Genomic DNA, 22,500 nt, shown 5'->3' with positions numbered 1-22,500 from the left:
GTGCACACAGCACAGTGTGGGAAAGGCACAGAAGTCTGGCGTGTCTCTTTCATCGCCACACACACACACACATGTACAGCATAACTGAGTGTCCAGTATACAGAGGGCAGATGCATTCATACTGTACATAGAGACTTGAGGACCAAGCACACAATATAGACACATGTAGAGGGACATTTGTATGATAACTCTATAGGAATTTCTACACTAACTCTATAGGAATTTCTACACTAACTACAGGACTTCTACACTAACTCTATAGGAATTCAAATAGAAATGAATTACTGGTACATTCACATTCAGATCTAGCCCACACACACACGTGCTGAACATGTGCTAAACATGTTTGCACAAAGTCACAAAGCATATGTCTACTGTCAGTTAGCACTGAAAAGTACGCAAACACATACAGTATTGTATCACTCTACATGAGAGGGCTTGCTTGTAACAAAACAGCCCGAGACCTAACGTTAACCATGACCAAAATCAAAGAAAAATAAATGTTTTGCCTCTTGTCTGGTTTTAAAAACAAAGCTAAATGCATTACACTAAATGCATGTGATGCTATGAGTGAAAATAAAGGAGCTTAACAAGTGTCTGACAGCATTTAGGACCTGCATTTTCATACACAGTGGAGTGTGTGGCACTGGCTACTGGATGATGATGATGATGATAATAATAATAAACTATATAGCACTTTAACACCTAGCTCAAAGTACTTTACAGTACTAAGTTAAATAGACAGTGTAGTGTGTGGGGGGGGAGGGGGGGCACTGGCTATACAGTGTAGTGTGTGGGGGGGCACTGGCTACACAGTGTAGTGTGTGGGGGGAGGGGGGCACTGGCTACACAGTGTAGTGTGGGGGGGCACTGGCTACACGGGGGGGCACTGGCTACACAGTGTAGTGTGTGGGGGGCACTGGCTACACAGTGTAGTGTGTGGGGGGCACTGGCTACACAGTGTAGTGTGTGGGGGGCACTGGCTACACAGTGTAGTGTGTGGGGGGCACTGGCTACACAGTGTAGTGTGTGGGGGGCACTGGCTACACAGTGTAGTGTGTGGGGGGCACTGGCTACACAGTGTAGTGTGTGGGGGGCACTGGCTACACAGTGTAGTGTGTGGGGGGAGGGGGCACTGGCTACACAGTGTCGTGTGTGTGTGTGTTTGGTACTGGCTACACAGTGTCGTGTGTGTGTGTGTTTGGTACTGGCTACACAGTGTCGTGTGTGTGTGTGGCACTGGCTACACAGTGTCGTGTGTGTGTGGCACTGGCTACACAGTGTCGTGTGTGTGTGTGGCACTGGCTACACAGTGTCGTGTGTGTGTGTGTGTGGCACTGGCTACACAGTGTCGTGTGTGTGTGGCACTGGCTACACAGTGTCGTGTGTGTGTGTGGCACTGGCTACACAGTGTCGTGTGTGTGTGTGGCACTGGCTACACAGTGTCGTGTGTGTGTGGCACTGGCTACACAGTGTCGTGTGTGTGTGGCACTGGCTACACAGTGTCGTGTGTGTGTGTGTGTGTGTGTGTGGCACTGGCTACACAGTGTCGTGTGTGGCACTGAGTGTCTGTCTTGGGTCCACATGTCTGGCTGAAGCTGTTTTGACTCTCATGCGTATGTTTGAGTCTTCCGGGCATGTTGGCAGTTGGTGGTGAGAGGGGCGAGGTGCAGAGGGGAGGGGTGGGATAGATGGGGTAGAGGGGAGGGCCGGGATAGATGGGGTAGAGGGGAGGGCCGGGATAGATGGGGTAGAGGGGAGGGCCGGGATAGATGGGGTAGAGGGGAGGGGTGGGATAGATGGGGTAGAGGGGAGGGGTGGGATAGATGGGGTAGAGGGGAGGGGTGGGATAGATGGGGTAGAGGGGAGGGCCGGGATAGATGGGGTAGAGGGGAGGGCCGGGATAGATGGGGTAGAGGGGAGGGCCGGGATAGATGGGGTAGAGGGGAGGGGTGGGATAGATGGGGTAGAGGGGAGGGCCGGGATAGATGGGGTAGAGGGGAGGGGTGGGATAGATGGGGTAGAGGGGAGGGCCGGGATAGATGGGGTAGAGGGGAGGGGTGGGATAGATGGGGTAGAGGGGAGGGCCGGGATAGATGGGGTAGAGGGGAGGGCCGGGATAGATGGGGTAGAGGGGAGGGGTGGGATAGATGGGGTAGAGGGGAGGGGTGGGATAGATGGGGTAGAGGGGAGGGCCGGGATAGATGGCGTAGAGGGGAGGGGTGGGAAGGTGGGTTGGAGGGTGAGGTGCAGTGGGGCTGTAGAAGCACAGAGCGGGATATGGAAGGACAGATAGGAGAGATGGAATGTGGCCATACAGGGTAAATAGGGTTTGGGTTAGCGTAAGGCAACTGTGGGCTGGTTGGTGAGTTGCAATCTGTCCTGGTCTCTGCCTGTTAAATATCGTGTTCTCCACCAGGTGAAGGGAAGCCTGAGATGGTGCTGTGAGAGACCAGCGTTCTCTCCTCTCATCCCTCTAGCCCCCTCCCTCTCTCTCCCTCTTCCCTTTCTCTCTCTCCCTGCCTACACCCCCCCCCCCCCCCGGCTCTCTTTTTCTTTATCTTTGTCTCTCTGCTCTCAGAGAGCTGTGTGCATGCGGTTCCTCTCACTCAAGTCATCTGATGCTGTCCAAACCTCTGCCTCCTGTTGCTGCTTTGTGATTTCTAATATGGGACTGGGAGACTACAACACACACACACACACACATACACACACACACACACACTAGGTTTAACATTCTATAATCACCAAACAAACCCCCCTAGCCCTCAAAGTAGCCCTGCACCGTTCACAGGATAGAGGGCACATGTGGCGTTCACAGAAAGGTCTGAGGACATGTGTGCCAGAGCTCAGTGATGCTCTTGGTTAGAAAATCTCATCATTGTTGACACCTGCACACAGAGCTGGTGGGCCCTAAAGGCTACCAACACCTGACAGCTGCATACAGAGCTTATGGGCCCTACACGCTCAATACATCTTAATTTAGGGCTCCAGGGTCAGGACCATCTCTGGTTGCATATAAAATTTACTAGAAAAAACAGACACAACAATGTAAACCAAAAAGGGCAAACTGAGTTTATTATATATACTGTGTCATTTTATAATGTGAAAAATAGGTTGCATTTAGGTTGCATTTAGTAAGTAGCGCTAAATGTATAAAGGTGTACAAGAAAGCAGACACCATGTGCAGGCATACCCGCCCTCACTGCCTGTCCACTGGCATACCCGCCCTCACTGCCTGTCCACTGGCATACCCGCCCTCACTGCCTGTCCACTGGCATACCCGCCCTCACTGCCTGTCCACTGGCATACCCGCCCTCACTGCCTGTCCATTGGCATACCCGCCCTCACTGCCTCTCCACTGGCATACCCGCCCTCACTGCCTGTCCACTGGCATACCCGCCCTCACTGCCTGTCCACTGGCATACCCGCCCTCACTGCCTGTCCACTGGCATACCCGCCCTCACTGCCTGTCCACTGGCATACCCGCCCTCACTGCCTGTCCACTGGCATACCCGCCCTCACTGCCTCTTCACTGGCATACCCGCCCTCACTGCCTGTCCACTGGCATACCCGCCCTCACTGCCTCTTCACTGGCATACCCGCCCTCACTGCCTGTCCACTGGCATACCCGCATACCCGCCCTCACTGCCTGTCCACTGGCATACCCGCCCTCACTGCCTCTTCACTGGCATACCCGCCCTCACTGCCTCTTCACTGGCATACCCGCCCTCACTGCCTCTTCACTGGCATACCCGCCCTCACTGCCTGTCCACTGGCATACCCGCCCTCACTGCCTCTTCACTGGCATACCCGCCCTCACTGCCTGTCCACTGGCATACCCGCATACCCGCCCTCACTGCCTGTCCACTGGCATACCCGCCCTCACTGCCTCTTCACTGGCATACCCGCCCTCACTGCCTCTTCACTGGCATACCCGCCCTCACTGCCTCTTCACTGGCATACCCGCCCTCACTGCCTCTTCACTGGCATACCCGCATACCCGCCCTCACTGCCTGTCCACTGGCATACCCGCCCTCACTGCCTCTTCACTGGCATACCCGCCCTCACTGCCTCTTCACTGGCATACCCGCCCTCACTGCCTCTTCACTGGCATACCCACCCTCACTGCCTCTTCACTGGCATACCCGCCCTCACTGCCTCTTCACTGGCATACCCGCCCTCACTGCCTCCTTACTGCTGTTTGCATTAACACTTCTGCTTGAACACTTCTAGACCTGTTTACCTGCTCACTATCCCTTGCCTTTACATCACTCTCTTGGGTACATGACCCTTTGGTTAGAGGGGACATAACTGGCACTGGTCTTTGGGGGGACAAATCCTTATTTGATCTGATTTTCTTTGAAAGCCCCAGACTCATGTGCAGTACTCTTCTCATTCTCTTTCTAGGTTTGCCCAAGAGAATGCTTCTGTTGCCCGTCATGAAAGTGCCCGCCTTCCCAATCCCCCACTACTCCTTCTTTTAGCTCAGGAGATCCACCAAAACACATACACACAAACAAACGCATAAATACACACAGATAAACACACCACCTTTAATCCAGAAGGGAGTGTTAGGCAGCATGTCAGTGTAAGTCCATAGAGAGCTGTACTTTCAGTGGAGGGTCATTTGTAAAGAGCTTTTTTTAATTTTATTTTATTTTTATTTTTATTTTTTTTATTTTTTTTTATTTTTTTTTTGACCTCTTAATGTTTTATGACTTTTAAAGATGCAGGTTTTTAAGTTCTAAAAAAAAAAAAAAAGACTTGAAGGATTTGTACTGTGAATTGTTACCTCATTCGTGGAATTTTAAATTATACCTTTTTTTCTTATTACCTTTTTTCTATAGCTAAGAATTAGAATCTATAAGACTCTGATTGGACACTGTCTCTGTAAAGGCAGAAGATATGGGATGTGTAGGTCCAAACTACTGCTGACAAATAAACCTCTATCTTCTTCAACTGCCACGTACTGACTGGTATGTACAGAATAAGCCCATAGACTCTCACATCTTTGTAGATTTTCAGTAATGTAGCATTATAAGCTGTCGTGCAATATCACAGGCTTCTGCATAGACCTTTATGCTTGTAAATAATTGGAAAGGTGTGGTCCCTAGACATTAGTACTGGAGGGTAGTGTTACGAGGGTGAGCGATGCCGTTGGCAGCTAGGTAATCAGGTTGTCCTCTCCCAGCCCAGCGGCTCACAGTCGCACGAGGAAGGTGACTTCATCGCAGCTGCATGCTGCTCTACAGTCAGCACTTCAGCTGGCTGGCTTGGCCTCCACGCAGTCAGGATGCAGTCCTGTGTGTCCGGCTAGGCAGAATCCTCCACACACGTTTCGGCAGTTGACATAGTATCCTCCTCACGTGTGCACAGCCACAACCCCGCGTATACACGCACGCACACAGAGACAGGGCAGCAGAAACACGTCATATCAAAGAGCCCTGACACTTCACAACACCGGCGCCTCCCGTCTCCACCACACATCGGAGAATCGAAAGCAGCAACATGGGATCCATGGAGATATGCTACCTATTGTCTTTTATGTTGTTTTTGTTTTGTTTTGATTTTGCCTTCTGGTGTTTTGTTGTTTTCCTTCTCGGTGAGTGTCAGCGTGTGAGCTGTAAGTTCTTCCTGGTGCACAGTCCAGCACAAGGCCACTCCCAGGAGTCCAACGTATTCAGTTTCCTCTTCCTGCAGCTCATGCTAGTTGTCTTAACCTCGCGTGTTTTGTACCTTGAAGGGAGGTGAAAACAGTTCCTCTTATATAATAACAGTGTGTTCTCCTATATAACCCTTACTGTAGGCTTTTTGAGGGCTATTATACAACATTTTCTTCCCCAGATGTAAAGTCAATTTTCAGTAACTTTGAGCTGTAGCCTGATTGCATTCTCGCCCTAATTTTGTAGCGTTCGTGTTGCCGTGTATGCAACTTTAAATCTTTCCCATCAGTCACAGTAGTCAGCAGGCCATTACGGATTGATCGGTCATTGAGTGATGGGCTTAAGCTCAGTCGGAAGGTGTGTGTGCGGGACTGTGACAGGAACGTGGCCATCACTAACCAAAGAGAACCACCATCTCCCTGGTTACTTGCTGTGGTCACATGATTCCCATCGCTATAAGATGAAGACCCTTGCCATTCCTCATGGTCATCCTCAACTGTGTCCACTCAGAAACCAATGGGGCCTGTTCTCTTTGATGGCGATGGCATTCATTGTACTATACTCTCTCCGAAATCACGCTGGTTCTGGTTCTGATTTGTCAGAGTTATGTACTAACCACATCTGTCTGAAACTTTGAAGTTGCCACATTTTCCTCCCACATCCTTTGCTTTTTTTTTTTTTTTATCTTGAATGATTAAGCTCAGAGTGTTTTCTTCTCTTTTTGGTAGTTGTTACTTTTTCAGTATGATGATGGATTTTTTTCTTTCTTTCTTTCTTTCTTTCTTTCTTTCTTTCTTTCTTTCTTTTCTTTTTGTCGGAAAGTGATGACCGTGCAACTTAAGTTGTTAACGTCTTTTATTAACCTCCTGAAACGCTCCTGGTTCAATGAAAACCCCACATACAGCCTGAAAGAGCAGAGACCCTAATATCCACCCCTGCAGCACACCCAGACCACCTGTCCTCATCAGAGTGTGTACCACTGCCTCCTGCTGGCCGGCGCCATTAATTGCAGCTCTCTCTGCTCTTCTCCTCACTGTAGGTGGTCTTTTCATTGACAATCCCTTTTACCAGCCGCGGACCATCGCACCTTTTATTATTCACTTGGGTCCTCAAGATCTCTTCTCTGACTTCTAGAACCATCAGGTTGTGTGGCTCTAAAGTGCTGTGCCGCTCCAGGCTTGACCAGGCTGTCTCCACCGCACAGAAACGCCCCAAACAACACACGCTAAACCTCTCAAACTTATCTGTCTCCACCGCACAGAATAGCCCAAAACAACACACGCTAAACCTCTCAAACTTATCTATACTTAAATTAAAGTTTAAAAAATGAGACACAGGTCATAGAAAAGCAATATCCAATTTGACTTGTTCACCTCAGATCAACTAGACTGGGGACTTTGGTATTATCTAGCAATACACCTGATCTTTTATAGGCTTTAAGCTTCCTTGAGATGATGTGAATGTTGAGTTGAGTCTTACTCTGCCAGCGCACTGCAATATATTCATGTTCATTGTATACTCACCGTGTGTGTGTGGCTATACTTACCAATATATGCATATATATGTATGGTATACAGTACTATAAATATATATGTGTAGATATACCTATGTACTTATGTATATTTATATACTATATATACATATACATTTAAATATTGTTGGTATAAATTATTTTAGAATTCCAAAGTGAAAAGTAACCAGTATGTTAGAATATAGCTTTCTTCCAGTTTTATATATACTGAGCAATTTAATCTTGTAATTTAATCTATATTGACATGCAATATGAAAACCCATTCCTTAATCTACTTGTAGTAGATTAGTAATGCTTCCTCCTCTATGCCTTGAGCTCCTTCACCATGCCTGTCCCATTGTGTGCATGGGAGTGTGCGTGCGTGTGTGTGGGTGCGCGTGTTTGCGTGGTATTTTTGCTCCGTAGAGAACACTCCATATGAACACCAATGTCTTTTTCCTACCTGTAGAAACACAGTTGCTGCTTCATACTATTCCTGCATGCACACACCTACACGCACTCAAACCCAGATCCTCAGAAAGCACATCTCAGCTACACATTTGAGCTGTTTATATTCTTTCCCAGTCGACTGAGGGTGCGAGCACCCTACACACGTGTATGTCCACACACACAGATGTTTGGCGGGCAGCTAAAGTGACCTGGCTGGTCTGCTCTATCTTGAACACAAAGCACAGTCTCACGGCTAAACTGGTCATGGCAGCCTCTGGCCTGGCTTTGTCCCAGAACGTTCGCCTCGCTACCGACAGACGGAAAGTCTGAAAATCTGCTGCGGGCTAACTACTAACGCAGCACTTTCAGTGACGCACACGCTTGTCATTGTATATATGATACAATAAAGAGAAAAAGGGAATTATATCATTTTTTAAGAATGCTTCAGGTGAAGGTTAAGGTTTCACAGAAATTATTCATAGAATAATTTCTTTGACAAAAAGGCCAGAATACCAGAATGCTTATGAAATCCTGTTAAACTAAAAGTATAAGTGCTATACAATGGGTAAGGAAGACATTTTACAGTAGTTACTCAAGCAAGTGTTTTTTAATATTTAAATACTCTCAACTTGTGACTAGATTAATTATTTGACTGAAGAAAAAGAAATCCTACTTTTACATCCTCTGAAAGTGTTGTTCTGGGCCTGAAAATGTCTATAAAAGACAAACCTGAAAAAACGGGCATAAAATATGTCGGTAAGTTCCAGCTTAGCAAGTCAACTGTGGTACCGCTGGAGCGCTGCGGAATGAACATCGTACCATCCTACCGGTTTAACCAGCACACTTCTTTACATCCTACTTGTCATTTTACATGTTCACTGTTTTCTTTAGCTGCACCACGATTATAGCTATTAAAGCCATTACCCCCCACCCCCCAACGAGAAGAATGACTCCAATCATTTTTGAAATAATGATGGTAAGTCCTCATGTGGGTAAGTTCTGTGTGCAATATTCTGGTCAGCATCAAAGAAATGGTGCAAACATGTAGTTCATGGTTGCCTTTATGAGATGTTTTCTCATTGCTGCTTTATAAATGGCTGTCAAACACACAAGCTCCTTTCCATAATTTTAATTTCACGCCAGTGTCAAGTGCTAGTCAGTTCTAGAATAAGGCTTGAAGGACAGCATTTGCGACTCTCCCGCTACCTTTTCATTTGTTCTTAGGCGAATGGAAGACAAACTTAGCATGGGAAATTATCCGTCAAACGTAGATTAAAAGTCTTCCATGTTGCATTGTAGTCGAATCGTAACCCTTAGCTAACTTGGTCTGCTTTCGTGTACTAGTGAATGTGCTGAGATGTGCTAAAGACATCCGTTGTCTGAAAAACACCACTGCGGCTAACGGTGAAAAATCTAATGGGAGTCAGCTTCTGCGCAATGTTAAGTTTTATGTTAACCTTGCGTCTGTTAACTTAGCAATGTGCATTATTTAGTGACATTTCTTTAACCATGTATAGCCATATATAGCTGAAATAGTAAAACTAAGATATTGCAGGGTTATTTCAGAAGCCACCCCCCCCCCCCCCACCCCCAAAAAAGAAGCCATATAGTCTAGCACAAAAAGATGTAATGAAAAATAGGTGTATAGTCAATATAAATGTATATATATATTAACAAAAAACTATTGTAAGTGAATTTTAAAGACCAGCAAGACAATGTTTATTTGAAGTGCAAATAACTTTGTATATTTCTTCCTCATTCTCCTCCGGTCTCTCCTGGCAGCTCCATCGCCGACTCTGGTCTTCGTAGACAGTTGTGAGAAATCATAATGTTTAAGGTCTAACACCCCCCCAGCCACTTCAACTTTCTTTGGTGGATTGGGGGAGTGGGGGGGATTACTTAATGTAGTATTTGTACAGCTGGGTATAAAGATGGAGTTTGTTGAATTTCAAGAAAAGACAAAGCAAGGCATTGCTTCCCCAGAGAGGACAGCTGATAACCTTAACGTTAAACCAGATGTTAACCCAGCTGATGAACAATTCTGCCAGGTTTCAAATAGTTGTTGGCCAACAAGGCTGTCGAGACTGAACCTGGTGTTTTGAAACTGCAAGTTTCCACAAGATGTCCAACATTTTAGTTGACCTTTGACCCTTAAAACATTTTCTCTTAGTTCCAATGTAGCCTTTTCTGTTATAACTAGAATCACTGTACTAATAATCATACTAAAATAGTGAATCTTTCAACTGATTCCATATTGGCTATACATTGCATGAAATGTGCTTCTCAGCACACACCTGCTAACAACTGAAAGATACAAATTTGGACAGCCAGTGGCGAGCAGCTATTGGCTTCCACCCTTCCAGCTCATCCGTGGGGCGTCCCAAGCCTCCTCATCACACCATTTTAGTGTGTCTTACAGATGAATTATTGATCACTAAGGGAAACTTTTTGTCACAGCAGCTATACAAGACACATAAAGTGGACACTACAACAATAAAATCCTCGAACATAGTTACCATGCAATAAGCAGTTGTGTAGTACAATGTATAATGTTAAAGTGTCATTCTTCAGAATAGAATAAAGTGTCAAAACTAAGTCAGGTGAAATCTTTAAATAATAAAACGGCTGTCATTTGTAAGTTGTGAAGGTGCACTCAGTCCAGATTGAGGATATTTATATTTATATTTTTCGTGTTCCTCCAATCAATACTAACAGATTGCCTTTCAATTTCCTACGAGCAGCTATCATTTAATTATTTTACAGAGTTGTTAATCAAAAATGCATCCTACTGCTAAGGAAAGGGACTTGTGTGTGTGAGACCTGAGAATCTGGAGACTGGAGAGTTCCATTTGTGAGCCTGCAGCTACAGTGGCAGGTCTGAGCCAGTGTGGCTTTTGCATGAGAAACATTTGCAAAATAAATTAGTGTTTTTCCCAGTGCTCTGATTCAAATGGTCAGGGGGAGAGACGGAGATAGCAGTTACCCGAGCTGGTCTGAGCTTGAGCCCATATCAGTGAATGTCTTTAATGAATACATGAGCTGAGCTTTCTTTTTGGAATGTAGAATGTATTGTCATAGAAGAGCTATGTGAATTTAAAACAAGCACTCATATGGTCTTTGGGTAATTTTACCCATGTGTGTTTACATATCTCTCTGTTTGCTAACTTTGTGAGCGTGGCAGGTTTGTTTCTTTGTTCTTTGTTGTTTTGCCATGCGTGCTCTTCCATGATGGTTTGCTGTAGATATGCCCCACCTCGGGTGAGCTTCAGCCAGCAGGTTGAGCATGACCGATTCTCTCATGTTTCACAATTATTTTATTTATTTTCTTTTGATGTGATGGGAAAATTAAATGAATGAAAAATTATTCTAGATTTGAAATATTACTAAAGGTACTAATATAATAATGTGATGTGGTGATTGTGCACAAGTTCCGTGGGCGAGCTGTGCTTGAGTAGACAGAGTATAAAAGATGCCGGTAGATGTTTGCTAGCTGTAATATTCAATTAAAACTATTAGTTGTGAAAACATAATGGTGGTCTGTCTGTCACTGTATTTGCTATAATTTATTCTTGAAATAATAAAGCATTAGATCTCCACCAAGTGTAAAAACATTTAAAGTAATTAAATATATAAATATATATTTATATATACTAATTATAAACAATTTGTGATCTGCTTTGTGTTTTGTCCTGTTTTCAATGTACAATGTGCGTGTAAAATCACAAGTTATGCTTAGAAGGGCGTAATCCAGGTGCAGCGTACAGTTAAGTGTCTGTCCTGCTCCAACACAGCTTCTCTAACTCGTCAGTTATGTCAGTCTATAAAACACATATGTGGCGGTAAGATTATACCTACTAGTCATAAATAACCCACAGTGGTGTAGGACTGGAAGCCAGTGGATTAGATGACTAATTATACTTTATGACCTTGCTGACTGCAAACTGTGACCCACTAGCCAGGGTATGAATTGCAGGAGAACACAGTGGTTCACACTAAGGTAAGAGCACTGTTTTGCTTAACTCATTGGCCTCCTGTTAAGAACTGACACATTTGTCTTCATATCTTGTTCTTTAGTGGAAACCCAGAGTCTGTTTGAAAAGAAGGTTCTGGAAAACAACAGGGTGTAAATGACAGCCACGAGGGTGATGTGACCGGTTACTTTAACAGTTCGTATCACTTGCCCCACACCCTGCTTGAATTTCACTGAGTCACTGGCATGTGCTTCCATTATGCTAGAATAAGGGGGACATGGTCCAAGCCAGCAACACAGCAATGCAATGCACGTCCAAACCCCAGGTGGACATCTAGGCATGACCTTCTTTACAAGCTCAGAATCTCACTTGTGTGTTCTGAGAACAGACAGGGTGCTTCTCCAGTGTGCCAGGGGACCCCACTGCACACCTCTCACCTGGGAAACCCATCAATGGACAGGGGTGATTCTCAGCATCTCTGCCATCCTGATCAGAGTCAGTTCTTATTTTAAGCCCGGATGACTCCCCACAGTTACATCTTCAGCTGCATCAGCATATGAGGTCAGGAGGAACATGTTTGCTTTGGGAGTCAATACGCCAACTGGTGCCTTTAAAGAACCTGTGTGGGACTCACAGGCCACCAAGCAGCCCCAAAGTCATCAAGCTTCCTGTCATGGTCAGATCTGTGCGCTGCCAGATGGTCTATATTTTAGGTCATATGAGACTGAGTGGGCACTGGCTCCCTAGGTGTGACTGCATAATGCTGACGTTTGAGGCTTGGCGGTAACAGGAGAGCCTCTCTAAGTAACTGGACTCCCACAGCCCACCTCCAAGGGTCTGTTTTCACAGGCCTGCATGCTATATAAAGAGCTATAATGCCACACTTGTATAAACAGGCTGAATATTATAGAAAAATAAAAAGACTTCAAGACTCGAGAGTACTGACAGCTTTGCTTCATGTCACTGAAACCAGAGGTCTCTGGCCCAATGAAACGCTTCTGAACAGATATTATGGGAGTCTTGGAGATGTGAGTGATTCACATCCTAGTCACTCCCATCAAAAATACCAGCAAAACCAGTGGTTAGCTTTCAGCTGGGAGAGATCAATATTTCAACATTAAACAGATAACAATATTTGGTGCTAAAGAACATTTCATATCTGCCTTGGAAGGCATTTTATGATCATAGGAAAGTGAAAGTGGAGCTAACAGATAAGATAGAGAGCCTCATTCCACAGACAAGCCTATAACTACAATAAATGGCCCGTTTAATTCTTCCCGTGGGCTCAGTCTATATCCTTTATCCATAAGACTTGCAGTAGGACACAGCTACTGCAGTTTGTCCTAGAGTGTGTGTGACTGATTGCTATATATCCACTGCCATAGGCCTCAGTGAGAAACGTTTAATTTGGATCAGGTGGCAATTTGAAGATTGCACAAACTGCCCTTGTCTGGTAATGCTACGCACAAAATGAGGCCAACTTCCTAACTCAGCTGGCCACATTAAATCAGTTCTTACAGTACTGAGATCTGTAAGCTTCTGGAATAATGTAGCTATACTGTAATTTTCATGTTGTTTAAGTTTCTGGAATAATGCAGCTACATTCTTTAAAAAAATAAATAAATAAATAAAAATCAGTTCATTCTCTATTCGCCCATGGTCACAACTTAGCCAGCCTATTCTGGCCCGTGTCTTCTGTCAGGGGCTAGAGCACAGGTAAAACAGCTGTAATGTTGTACATTCATGTATTGCTGAATTATTCTGAAAGCGGAATGAAAGAGCACCTAAGAAAGTGTTTTTTGTCTTCTGTGTTTTTAATAAGTACATAGAAAACACACAGATTTATAATTGTAGCTTTATATTGCAATTTATGGAAGTATACACAATGCAACCTACACTATTACAATGTCCATACATATGTAATGCTGAATGAAGGTACATTTTGGCATGTAATAGATGAGACATCAGTTTACATTCAAGACAAAACAAAACAAAAATTGGAGAAAACAAAACAAAACAAATAAAACTCATTATCTGTAACACAGTACTATTAGGCAACATTAGTACAGTTACCATGGAGTACAAATACAAAATGAACCTGGGAAAAGTGATCTGCTTCTTATGTACAAGCCAGTGCCTCTTGGAATGACCCCATTTTCCTTCCTCCGACATCCACAAGAACTTGAGCAAGCTAGATCCCAGTATAAATAAGTCAAGCTAGATCCCAGTATAAATAAGTACGAAAGGTGCAAACACCTCCCCTCCCTCCCGCCAACCCATAGTGTTCTTCACATATGCACCTCGTTTGACTCACAGAGATATACATGCTCTCTCACACACGTATATACACACACACACACACACACACACACACACACACACGTCACGACCAAGATGGTCTGACAAGACCACATACTGTACTCACCATTTCCCTGATGGTGTGGTTACAGAGTGATTGTAAAACTGTGTGTGCGCGCATGTTCTTACGTAAGGGCTGATGTGCCCACAGACAGGGTGAAGTGTGCCGACAGCTCTCCCACAGACCTGAACCCAGGGCAGGACTGATCACACTGGCCATCAGAACTGCCAGCGCAGCTCATCCTCATCGACGCTTAGGAGACACATGTTAGCATTACAGAACAATAACGGACTCCTAATAGCATTCACTCATGGTTGCACAAATTAGCCTTCCTGTGTGTAGCATGTCTGTAGAGACAGGGGTGTGTCACTGTAAGAGGATCTCCTGCTGTGGTCTTCCCCGGGGAGGGACACACACTTGCCCAGAGCCTCATTGCCCTCCCCACCCTGGGCTTCATGCAGGGCATCCTCTCTCAGCACCAGGGAGGCTTTAGACACCTTCAGAAGGATGGAGGTACAGCACAGCTCTTTGTTATGTTGCACCAATGCAGTACTTCGCTGTGTCCATCTCATTCTCCTAGACAAGGCCATCGTCAGTTACTCACATGTAGCCACTCAGTCAACAGCACTATGCGCAGCTCGCACACACATGCATGCACGCACTCACACACATACAAACAAACGTGCATGCACACACACAAAAATGCAGGCTATCACTGTCTAACAAATGAACAATCTCATCAGATCACAACTGCAAACTCATTTGTATTGTACAAATGAAAGTTATTGTCAAACGGAAATTAGAAAAACTCGTTTTCCTCAAAAGAAGGCTGTTAGTTACTCGTACCTTGGCTGGGTTGGAGTTTGTATGTGTGTTTTTGTGCAAGTAGTCGAGTAGAACAGTAGCTGAAGTGTTTTGTTAATGTCCCAAGTCTGCTGAATCAGTGCGGTCAGCTAGAAAGGCCCGTTTCCCCACCTGTTATTGTCAGTAGTATAAAGACTAGTGATAAAGCATTCTCTGCTTTAGTAATTTGATTTTGGGGATGTTTACACAAAGTTCTTGTAAACTTTTTTTTTTTTTTTTTTTTTTTTAAACAAAAGAAAAAACGGACAGAAAAATGTGGTTCATTCTGGTCCAGTGGAGGGTTAACAGAGAGAGCGCATAGAGTGAGAGAATGAGCACACAGATTGAGAGAGACAGAGAGAGCGAGAGAGAGAGAGAGAGAGAATGAGAATGCAAATGAGGAGAGAGAGACAGAGAGAGCACACAGAGAGAAAGACATGGGCCACTGGGTCTTGCCGATTCAGCATTAGGTGGTCTCCTTGCCTTGTGCCCCTGTTACTGTTTTAATGGAGCTCAGAGTTCGGTTAAACCAGGTCTTTTTGGCTGCTTGTACTTCACTGAGAGCCAGACCCAGATGATGCTCCAGGTCCTGACAGGGAGAGAGTACGGGGTTAGAAGATATGTACAGCGCAACAGGACATGCACAGGGTCACAGGACATGTACATGACTACATACTGCCCTGTGCAAGCCTCTTGAGCACCTCAAGAAAATCCTACTTAAAGCCATTAATCAGAATATCTAGTCTGTCAATGATTCAAAAAGAGAAGTGTTTCTATGCTAAATACTTCTTTCCTGCTCTGTCGGTGATCCCACTTAGACACAGTTATATTAATGAATTAACTAAGTAAATCAAGTTATTACCGTATTTTGGCAGTAGCATTACTACAAGTAGCTATCTACATTTTCCGTTAATAATGGGTGCGGGTTGATGAGCCGAGTGAGGTTGAGAGTGGGTGTGGACGGTGCGATTTGGTGGGGGTCGGTGTGGTAAGGTAGGCTCTGCACCTGGATCTTGCACTCAGCCTCCACCAGCTGCAGTTTGGTCTGGGCGAGTTCCAGCTCCATCTCCCTGAGCTGAGCCTGCAGTGCCTCTCTCTCCTCATCAGACTCCTCCTCACTGCCCTCCTTAGGAGCACTCAGGGCTTTCAACCGGCCCTCCTTACTGAAGAGGGCACTGCACTTCTCACAGCTGTCCACCTGCAGCTGCACGCCACACATACCACACACACAAATACACAAAACATACACACATGCACGCCAGCAGATAAACACAGCCCCAAAATGAAATGAGTGCACAGATTCAGTGTGAGAAGAGAGCAGTCTGACGCCCTATCACATCAGAGCCTGGTGATGCAGGGGCTACTTCATCTTTATCAGCAGTATTTCCAGCAGTAGCTGAGAGTGGAGAAAAGGTCTGAATCGAACACAGAATTTTTCTTATCAGTAAGATAAAGCACACAAACACACTCACTTCACAGTTCTAACGTATGTGTGTGTGTGCATGCGTGTGTTTTGAGAGGCTTGCTAAGAGTGTGGTGAGGTCATCGTCGTCACCATCTCAAGACCTCTCTACTCATCTCATTAGAGAAGAGTTACTGAGCAAATCTCTCCCTCTCTCACACAACACACACTTTGGACTTTCAGCTTTCATGTTGTCATTAGCAACCTCACAAGTGCAGAATTCTTTACAGCTGTAACTGGACAGATTGAATTGCCATTATAAATACTGGCAGTATAATTACTAGAGTTCAGCTCCTGAGATGGGTTCTGGAAATGAGCCAAAATACCCAAGCTATGGCCATGTCCATTGATTGATTGATTGTTTGTTTGTTCGTGTTTTTGTTTGTGTGTGTGTGTGTGTCTTGTAAGGGGTTGCTCACACGAATCTTCTCCAGCTCTCCTCTGTTAGCTGTCTGTTGTTTCTCAAGTCGCTCACTCAGCTGGGAGCAGATCTGAGGTTAAAAAACACATGACAAACACATACATGACAAACACACACATGACAAACACACACATGACAAACACACACATGACAAACACACACATGACAAACACACACATGACAAACACACACATGACAAACACACACATGACAAACACACACATGACAAACACATACATGACAAACACACAGTGACATCTGAGTGTGGTCCTCTCAATTCCTTTACACGCAAATGGGAAAAGATGCTTCTAATTGCATGACAAGAACAGCTGACAATGGGACGTGACCAACAACACTCGTCCCAACGTGCACAGACAGCCAGTGCAGAGCGACTAACACACCACAAGGATTAACACAAGGAAGGGACCTCAAAAGAACCTCAGCCCTGCCTCAGAGGACCTCTGAATTTCTGCAAGTACAGATTCACCAAAAACACAGACTGGTTATACAGGCACTGGCATTGGTTATAGGGGCTGTGTAATCGGACTGATCTTGACTGATAGTGACTGATCTTGAAGACGTGCACGCGCTTATTTTAATTTAATGAGTGTCTTAAGCTCGCACTGCTAAGTTTATTGACAGTTGGCTATACAACATATTTCAATGACACTCTCATCCTGTCAATAAAAATGCTTAATTTATAACATGAAAATGTTACAGATCGGTGGTTTGAATGAACTTATTGGTCACTAGAGATTACAAAGTGGCAAAGGAGCCTCTTTTAACATTTTAAGCTTGTAAAATGAATCGTAATTAAACTAGCTAGCAAATTTACTTCTGTTGCTAGCTAACTAACAAAAACAACCTCTCCCCTCACAAGATATATTTTTTTGCATTTTGGTCAAATCATTCAAATGGTGTAATATCACTGTGAGTGGATATTGCCTGCTTCTCTGAAAAACTGCCAGGGGCCTGCCTCCTCTCACCAACTCTAATGTAGCTTGTGCTCTATTCTCTGGCTGATTTTCAGATGTTATATTCCATTTATAAGATTCAATCTGATAAATACATAAATATTTGATATTGATATCTTTATGTCAGAGTCTATAGTTAAAACGACATGCCAGGATCAGAAGTAACAATATTTCAGTATTGATCCACATCATTAGGTCAGAGTTTTCAGCCCAAATGGAAATTAAGTATTTAATTTCACTGGCACACCAGCCACAGATATCGCTTTTATCCATTAGCCTCTCTTACTTAACTACATACAGAGTGCTAACCCTAACTACATATACAGCCCTAAACCTAACCCCTTGCATTTGGCAAACTAAACAGCAAACACAAACTAAACACCAAACCGCAGCGAAGCTAAAAGATACCTACACTAAAATATCTACACTCACCTTTATCCTGCTTGTTAATTGGTGAAAAAAGAATTTCTAACTTCTTTATTCACTTAACTTGCAGTGTTTGTGTTGCTCGATAGGAGTTTGATCTTTGGGTATGTTTTGTGGGCGCTGGAGCACTCCTGAGTGTTGTGACTACTGAATGGATAACAGCAATTTTGATAATCATGGAGGACATTTGTACTGTGTGCTAAAAGGATCACTGGGATAAACCAGTTTCTTTTCAAAATCATGTTCACAGGTAGCGGGTGTGTGTTTGTGTGTGTACTGACCTGTTTGTACTCTCCAATGATCGAGCCATTCTTTTTGATCTCAGACTCCGATTTGTCTAGCTCTCGTCGACACATCTCCTTAAGCTGAATACACAGAAAGGCTTCAGTTATATACACACACACACACACACACACACACATACACATACACACACACACACATACACACACACACACACATACACATACACACACACACACACACACACACACACACACACACACACACACACACACGTTAGTCCTTTCAGTTTCAATTAGAGTGCCTAAGACCTCCAGCACATTTTATTTGAAATGAAACACTAACATAGGTGCCACCTTATGTCAGTTGAGTCAAAAGTCTGTTTAACAGTCTAATCAGGAGACGGCTATCTCCTGAAGCCCATACACTAACAGTCTGTAGCAGTGGTCATTTCAAAAGTTAAATGCCTTTATGCAAACTATTATTCGGTGTAGAGGGTCAAGGTTAAGGATTATGTTTAGGGTTAGTCACTTTTTAGACAATTTTAGCCAACAGAAACAAAAATGCAACAAATGAAGACCTGTTTGTTTCTTATTTTTCTGTTTATGTGCATTTCAGCAGTAGTAAGTTGCTCATATAGTCACAAGCAGCAATTCTGGGTTCGAGCATGTATTGGCCCATTGGCCAACTAGCACAAACTACCCACAAGGCCCATGAGTCAGATAAGACCCTGCTAAATATCATACCCATGTACAAGCCTAACGTTCATTGGTCCAGTCTTATTACCAGGAGTCATAACCTGCTAAATCTGGTAGCAACGTTCAATATTATAGTGCCATAATTTCACAGGTCTGTGAAGCTTAATTTGAATAGACAGAGCATTAGTGTGTTACTGCTGCTTAATAATAAAAAAAATTATTCTTTATTTTTAGTGACATGTCAGTAACATGGTCTTTTAATTCCCACACCTATGAGATAATTATGTAGGTCCATTTCTTTCCAATACATTTGGACCCAAGAAACACAAACAGGGCATGTGTTGAACATTTGTAACAGGCTCCTATTTTTTTGAGTCTTATAAAACTATATAATTTTACATATATTGACTTTCTGAACTTTAAACAGTAGTTATAGATCATAACTGAAAAGCAGTTGCGTTTTTAACATGAATTATATTTGCACCGGTGTTTTTAACTCTTATTTATTTCCACCTTGCAAACACTAAAAGCTGCATGATTTTCAAAGGTTTAAATGCTGATAGTATACTGTGGTACCCTGTACAGGCCAATCAGGGTCAAAACTGGAAAGCATCACCAGAGTGTTTAATCTGAACAAGTGTATAAAGTTTTAAGTTCCATCTGACTCACTTTTGCTGATTTTTGTCCATTTAAAGGCTTGTGACTGCAAAGATGTTAACTGTTCTCTGCAGAGCATCCTGATGGCAGATCATACTCCAACTCAGCAGTCAACAACTGCGTCACAACTTGCATGTCTGGAAATTTCTTTGTGAATGTGAACTACTTTTCTGATTTTTGTCCTTTTAGGGCTTTTAAGAGAAGGCATGCAATTATAGTCAAAGTAGTTAATTGTACACTGTAGAGCGTCCTAACTAACTCGATGTTTGCAGGCAACATTATACTATTACATGTCATTACATGTATGTGTGTAAATGTTTGTTACTGCTCCTAACTTCTGTTCATTTAGGTCTATAAACACAGGGCCTGTGATTAAATGCAAGATAGGTAACTGCACTGTAGAGCCTCCCGATAACCTAAATGGCTAAAAAACCTAAATTTTGCAGGCAACATCAGACTGTCATTACATGTACATCTGTATATTTCTGTGTGGATATGAACTACATTTCCTGAGTATTGCCCATTTATGGATTTAAACACAATACATGCATGTCTGTAGATTTTAGTAATGTGAACTACGTTTCTTCCTGACTTTTGTCCATTTAGGTATGAAAACATACGACACTTATATGTAAAACAGGTAACTGTGCTCCGTAACTCCTCCCATTGACCAATTTGTCTCAAACTTTGCAGTTTTCCTCTGAATGTTCGATTGTACAGATATGTCCACTTTTGTCAAAATCAGACAACTATGATAGTTTCAGTGATGACTCATGACTCAAATAATACTGATACCTATTTGATCAATGTGTTTCCATACAGTCAAAAAGTCAACATTTTTGGGATAATTATTTAGTTTCAGACTGATATTACAAGACCTCATTTGATGTGACTGAATGAAAATCATAGGACTACTTGGAAACTTGCAAATTTTATACAATTAATGAATGCAAAAAAAAAATAAAATTGAAAAGCAGATGAAATTACAAAGTTGTTACAACTCCTGCAAAAAATCACCTGAATCTAGTTTAATGTTCCTAAGAGAAAATATGTAGGAGATTAACTAGATTTTCTTGAACAGCGCACCCCTAATGTTTTGAAACTTTACAGAACTGTAGAGAATCTTTAAGCATCCATAGGTACACAAGATCCATAGCAGCATTCATTGTGACTGGTCAATTTTAAGCCTGTGAAATGCCTTCTGAAAGCCAATAGGGATCACTATTGTTCCTGTGTTTTTTTGGTAAATTTCCACAACAATCGTGCCTGCCCTTTTAAAACATGCTTCCGGTATAAGATAACTTCAGATTCTGTCACAGAAAATTCAATTACCATCAAAGCAACTGCATGACATGTTTTAAAAGTATATAGAATGTTAGTAAAGTTCTATATATGCTTGTTCACGTCTTTGTACAAAAAAATGTGTTCCTTTCCTTCGTAACCTAACAATATATGTAAGCCTTTAGTCACCACAAAACGCACATTCATCAGTTAGCAGTGTTCTTGAATAGGAAGCTAAAACTCTCCACTCTTAGATTCCATGGTTGCTGTTGGGAAATAAATAGCTATTTTCCTTGACGGTAGTTCACACCTAGATGTAACAAGGGAGTGATTGAAAACTGTTCTAGACGCACCTGGAGTGATTGAAAGATGTTCCAGACGCACCTGGAGTGATTGAAAGATGTTCCAGCAAATAGTGCTCCCTCAGCTCAAAATGTAGACAGTTCACTTGCCTTGATTGCTCACCCACTTAGTGAGGAAGGGCAATGCACAAAACAACAGACTTCTTCTATGGTCTTTGGTGAAACTGATGGATTTTTTGTGGATAATTTGATCTCCAATTATTTTGGACATCATGGAAAGGAAGAGGCTTACTTTAACTGAAGTTTATGTGGAGTTGTTTGGGTGCAGCGATGAGCTGGAAGCTGAGAGTGATGGTTCAGTGGCTTCTAGCATAGACTATGAGAAATAGGAAGCATTTGTAATGGAAACGATGTTATGCTGGAAATTTCATAAGACTAAATTAATGTGTGTGCATAAGAGAATGTATAATATTTATTTACAGTATTACAGCATTTATAGTATTTCAGTATTTCCCCCAGCATAACCTTTTAGCCTTTAAGCAATGAAGCTAATATTGTTTAGCCTTTTATCAATTAATCTATTGACAATGAAGCTAATACTGTCTTTTAGTACGTTTTTGAACACTGTTGTGATGTTTTAGCAAAAAACCCTTGCACATTCTTGATGTATACTGATTGATGACTTTTTGTGCATTTGGAGATGTTTTTGGGCACTTTGGAGATGTCTAGGACACCTTGTGGAAAAATACTTGGTACTTTCATGTATATGCTCAAAATTGTTCACTTAATCTGCTAAGAACAAGGTGAACCATGAAGTGTAGAGCATGACTGAAAATTCATCTCCAGCACCCAAATACACATTATAAAACCCTAAACTAAAAGCTACTTTTTGTTTTTGGGGTTTTTTTTTTGGTTTTTTTTTGGTTTTTTACATTTTCATCTGTAATAGATGAGCTCAAATGGAACCTAAATGATGGGGGGTAAAGCCTGGATGTGAATGAATGTCTTGCCCCAAGTGTCTACTTCAATTTGAATCCTGAATGATGAATCATTATGCCACATGTACAATATCAGATAACTAGTGTTAAATTGTAGAAGTACAAATCATTTAAAAATTAGCTTAAAATTGTAGGTGCATATAGAGGTTAAAAGGTTTCAAAAGGTTCTGTTCTAGGACCACCACTGTTGTCAAACTGTTTCCATTAGGAGAAGTGTGGTGGTATGAGTATATGACTGT

The 22,500-nt window shown here is 43.0% G+C and overlaps 2 protein-coding genes across 14 annotated transcripts in view; one reads left to right on the top strand and one right to left on the bottom strand.

Annotated features, from left to right (window-relative positions):
- strbp (spermatid perinuclear RNA binding protein) overlaps positions 1-20,981 on the top strand; it is a 96,690-nt gene extending 75,709 nt beyond the window's left edge. For 7 of the 11 annotated variants that reach the window (XM_035535233.1, XM_035535237.1, XM_035535236.1 and 4 more), the window contains one exon: positions 6,706-7,087. In XM_035535233.1, coding sequence (XP_035391126.1) covers positions 6,706-6,800 — 95 coding nt within the window. In that variant the 3' untranslated portion in view covers positions 6,801-7,087. Of the gene's footprint in view, positions 1-4,410; positions 4,963-6,705; positions 7,088-9,408; positions 11,157-19,718 lie in introns of those variants that run through there. The other 4 variants (XR_004777058.1, XM_035535241.1, XM_035535242.1 and 1 more) reach the window with 3 other exon arrangements.
- Positions 13,439-22,500, bottom strand: part of LOC113576298 (rab GTPase-activating protein 1) — a 52,846-nt gene continuing 43,784 nt past the window's right edge. For all 3 annotated transcript variants that reach the window (XM_027008298.2, XM_027008303.2, XM_027008311.2), the window contains 4 exons: positions 18,364-18,447; positions 16,681-16,752; positions 15,806-16,003; positions 13,439-15,388 (listed from right to left, as the gene is read on the bottom strand). In XM_027008298.2, coding sequence (XP_026864099.2) covers positions 15,266-15,388; positions 15,806-16,003; positions 16,681-16,752; positions 18,364-18,447 — 477 coding nt within the window. In that variant the 3' untranslated portion in view covers positions 13,439-15,265. The remainder of the gene's footprint in view (positions 15,389-15,805; positions 16,004-16,680; positions 16,753-18,363; positions 18,448-22,500) is intronic.

The sequence above is a fragment of the Electrophorus electricus genome, chromosome 17 (assembly GCF_013358815.1).
Source record: "Electrophorus electricus isolate fEleEle1 chromosome 17, fEleEle1.pri, whole genome shotgun sequence".
Classification (NCBI taxonomy): domain Eukaryota; kingdom Metazoa; phylum Chordata; class Actinopteri; order Gymnotiformes; family Gymnotidae; genus Electrophorus; species Electrophorus electricus.
This window is presented reverse-complemented; position numbering and strand designations above follow the sequence as displayed.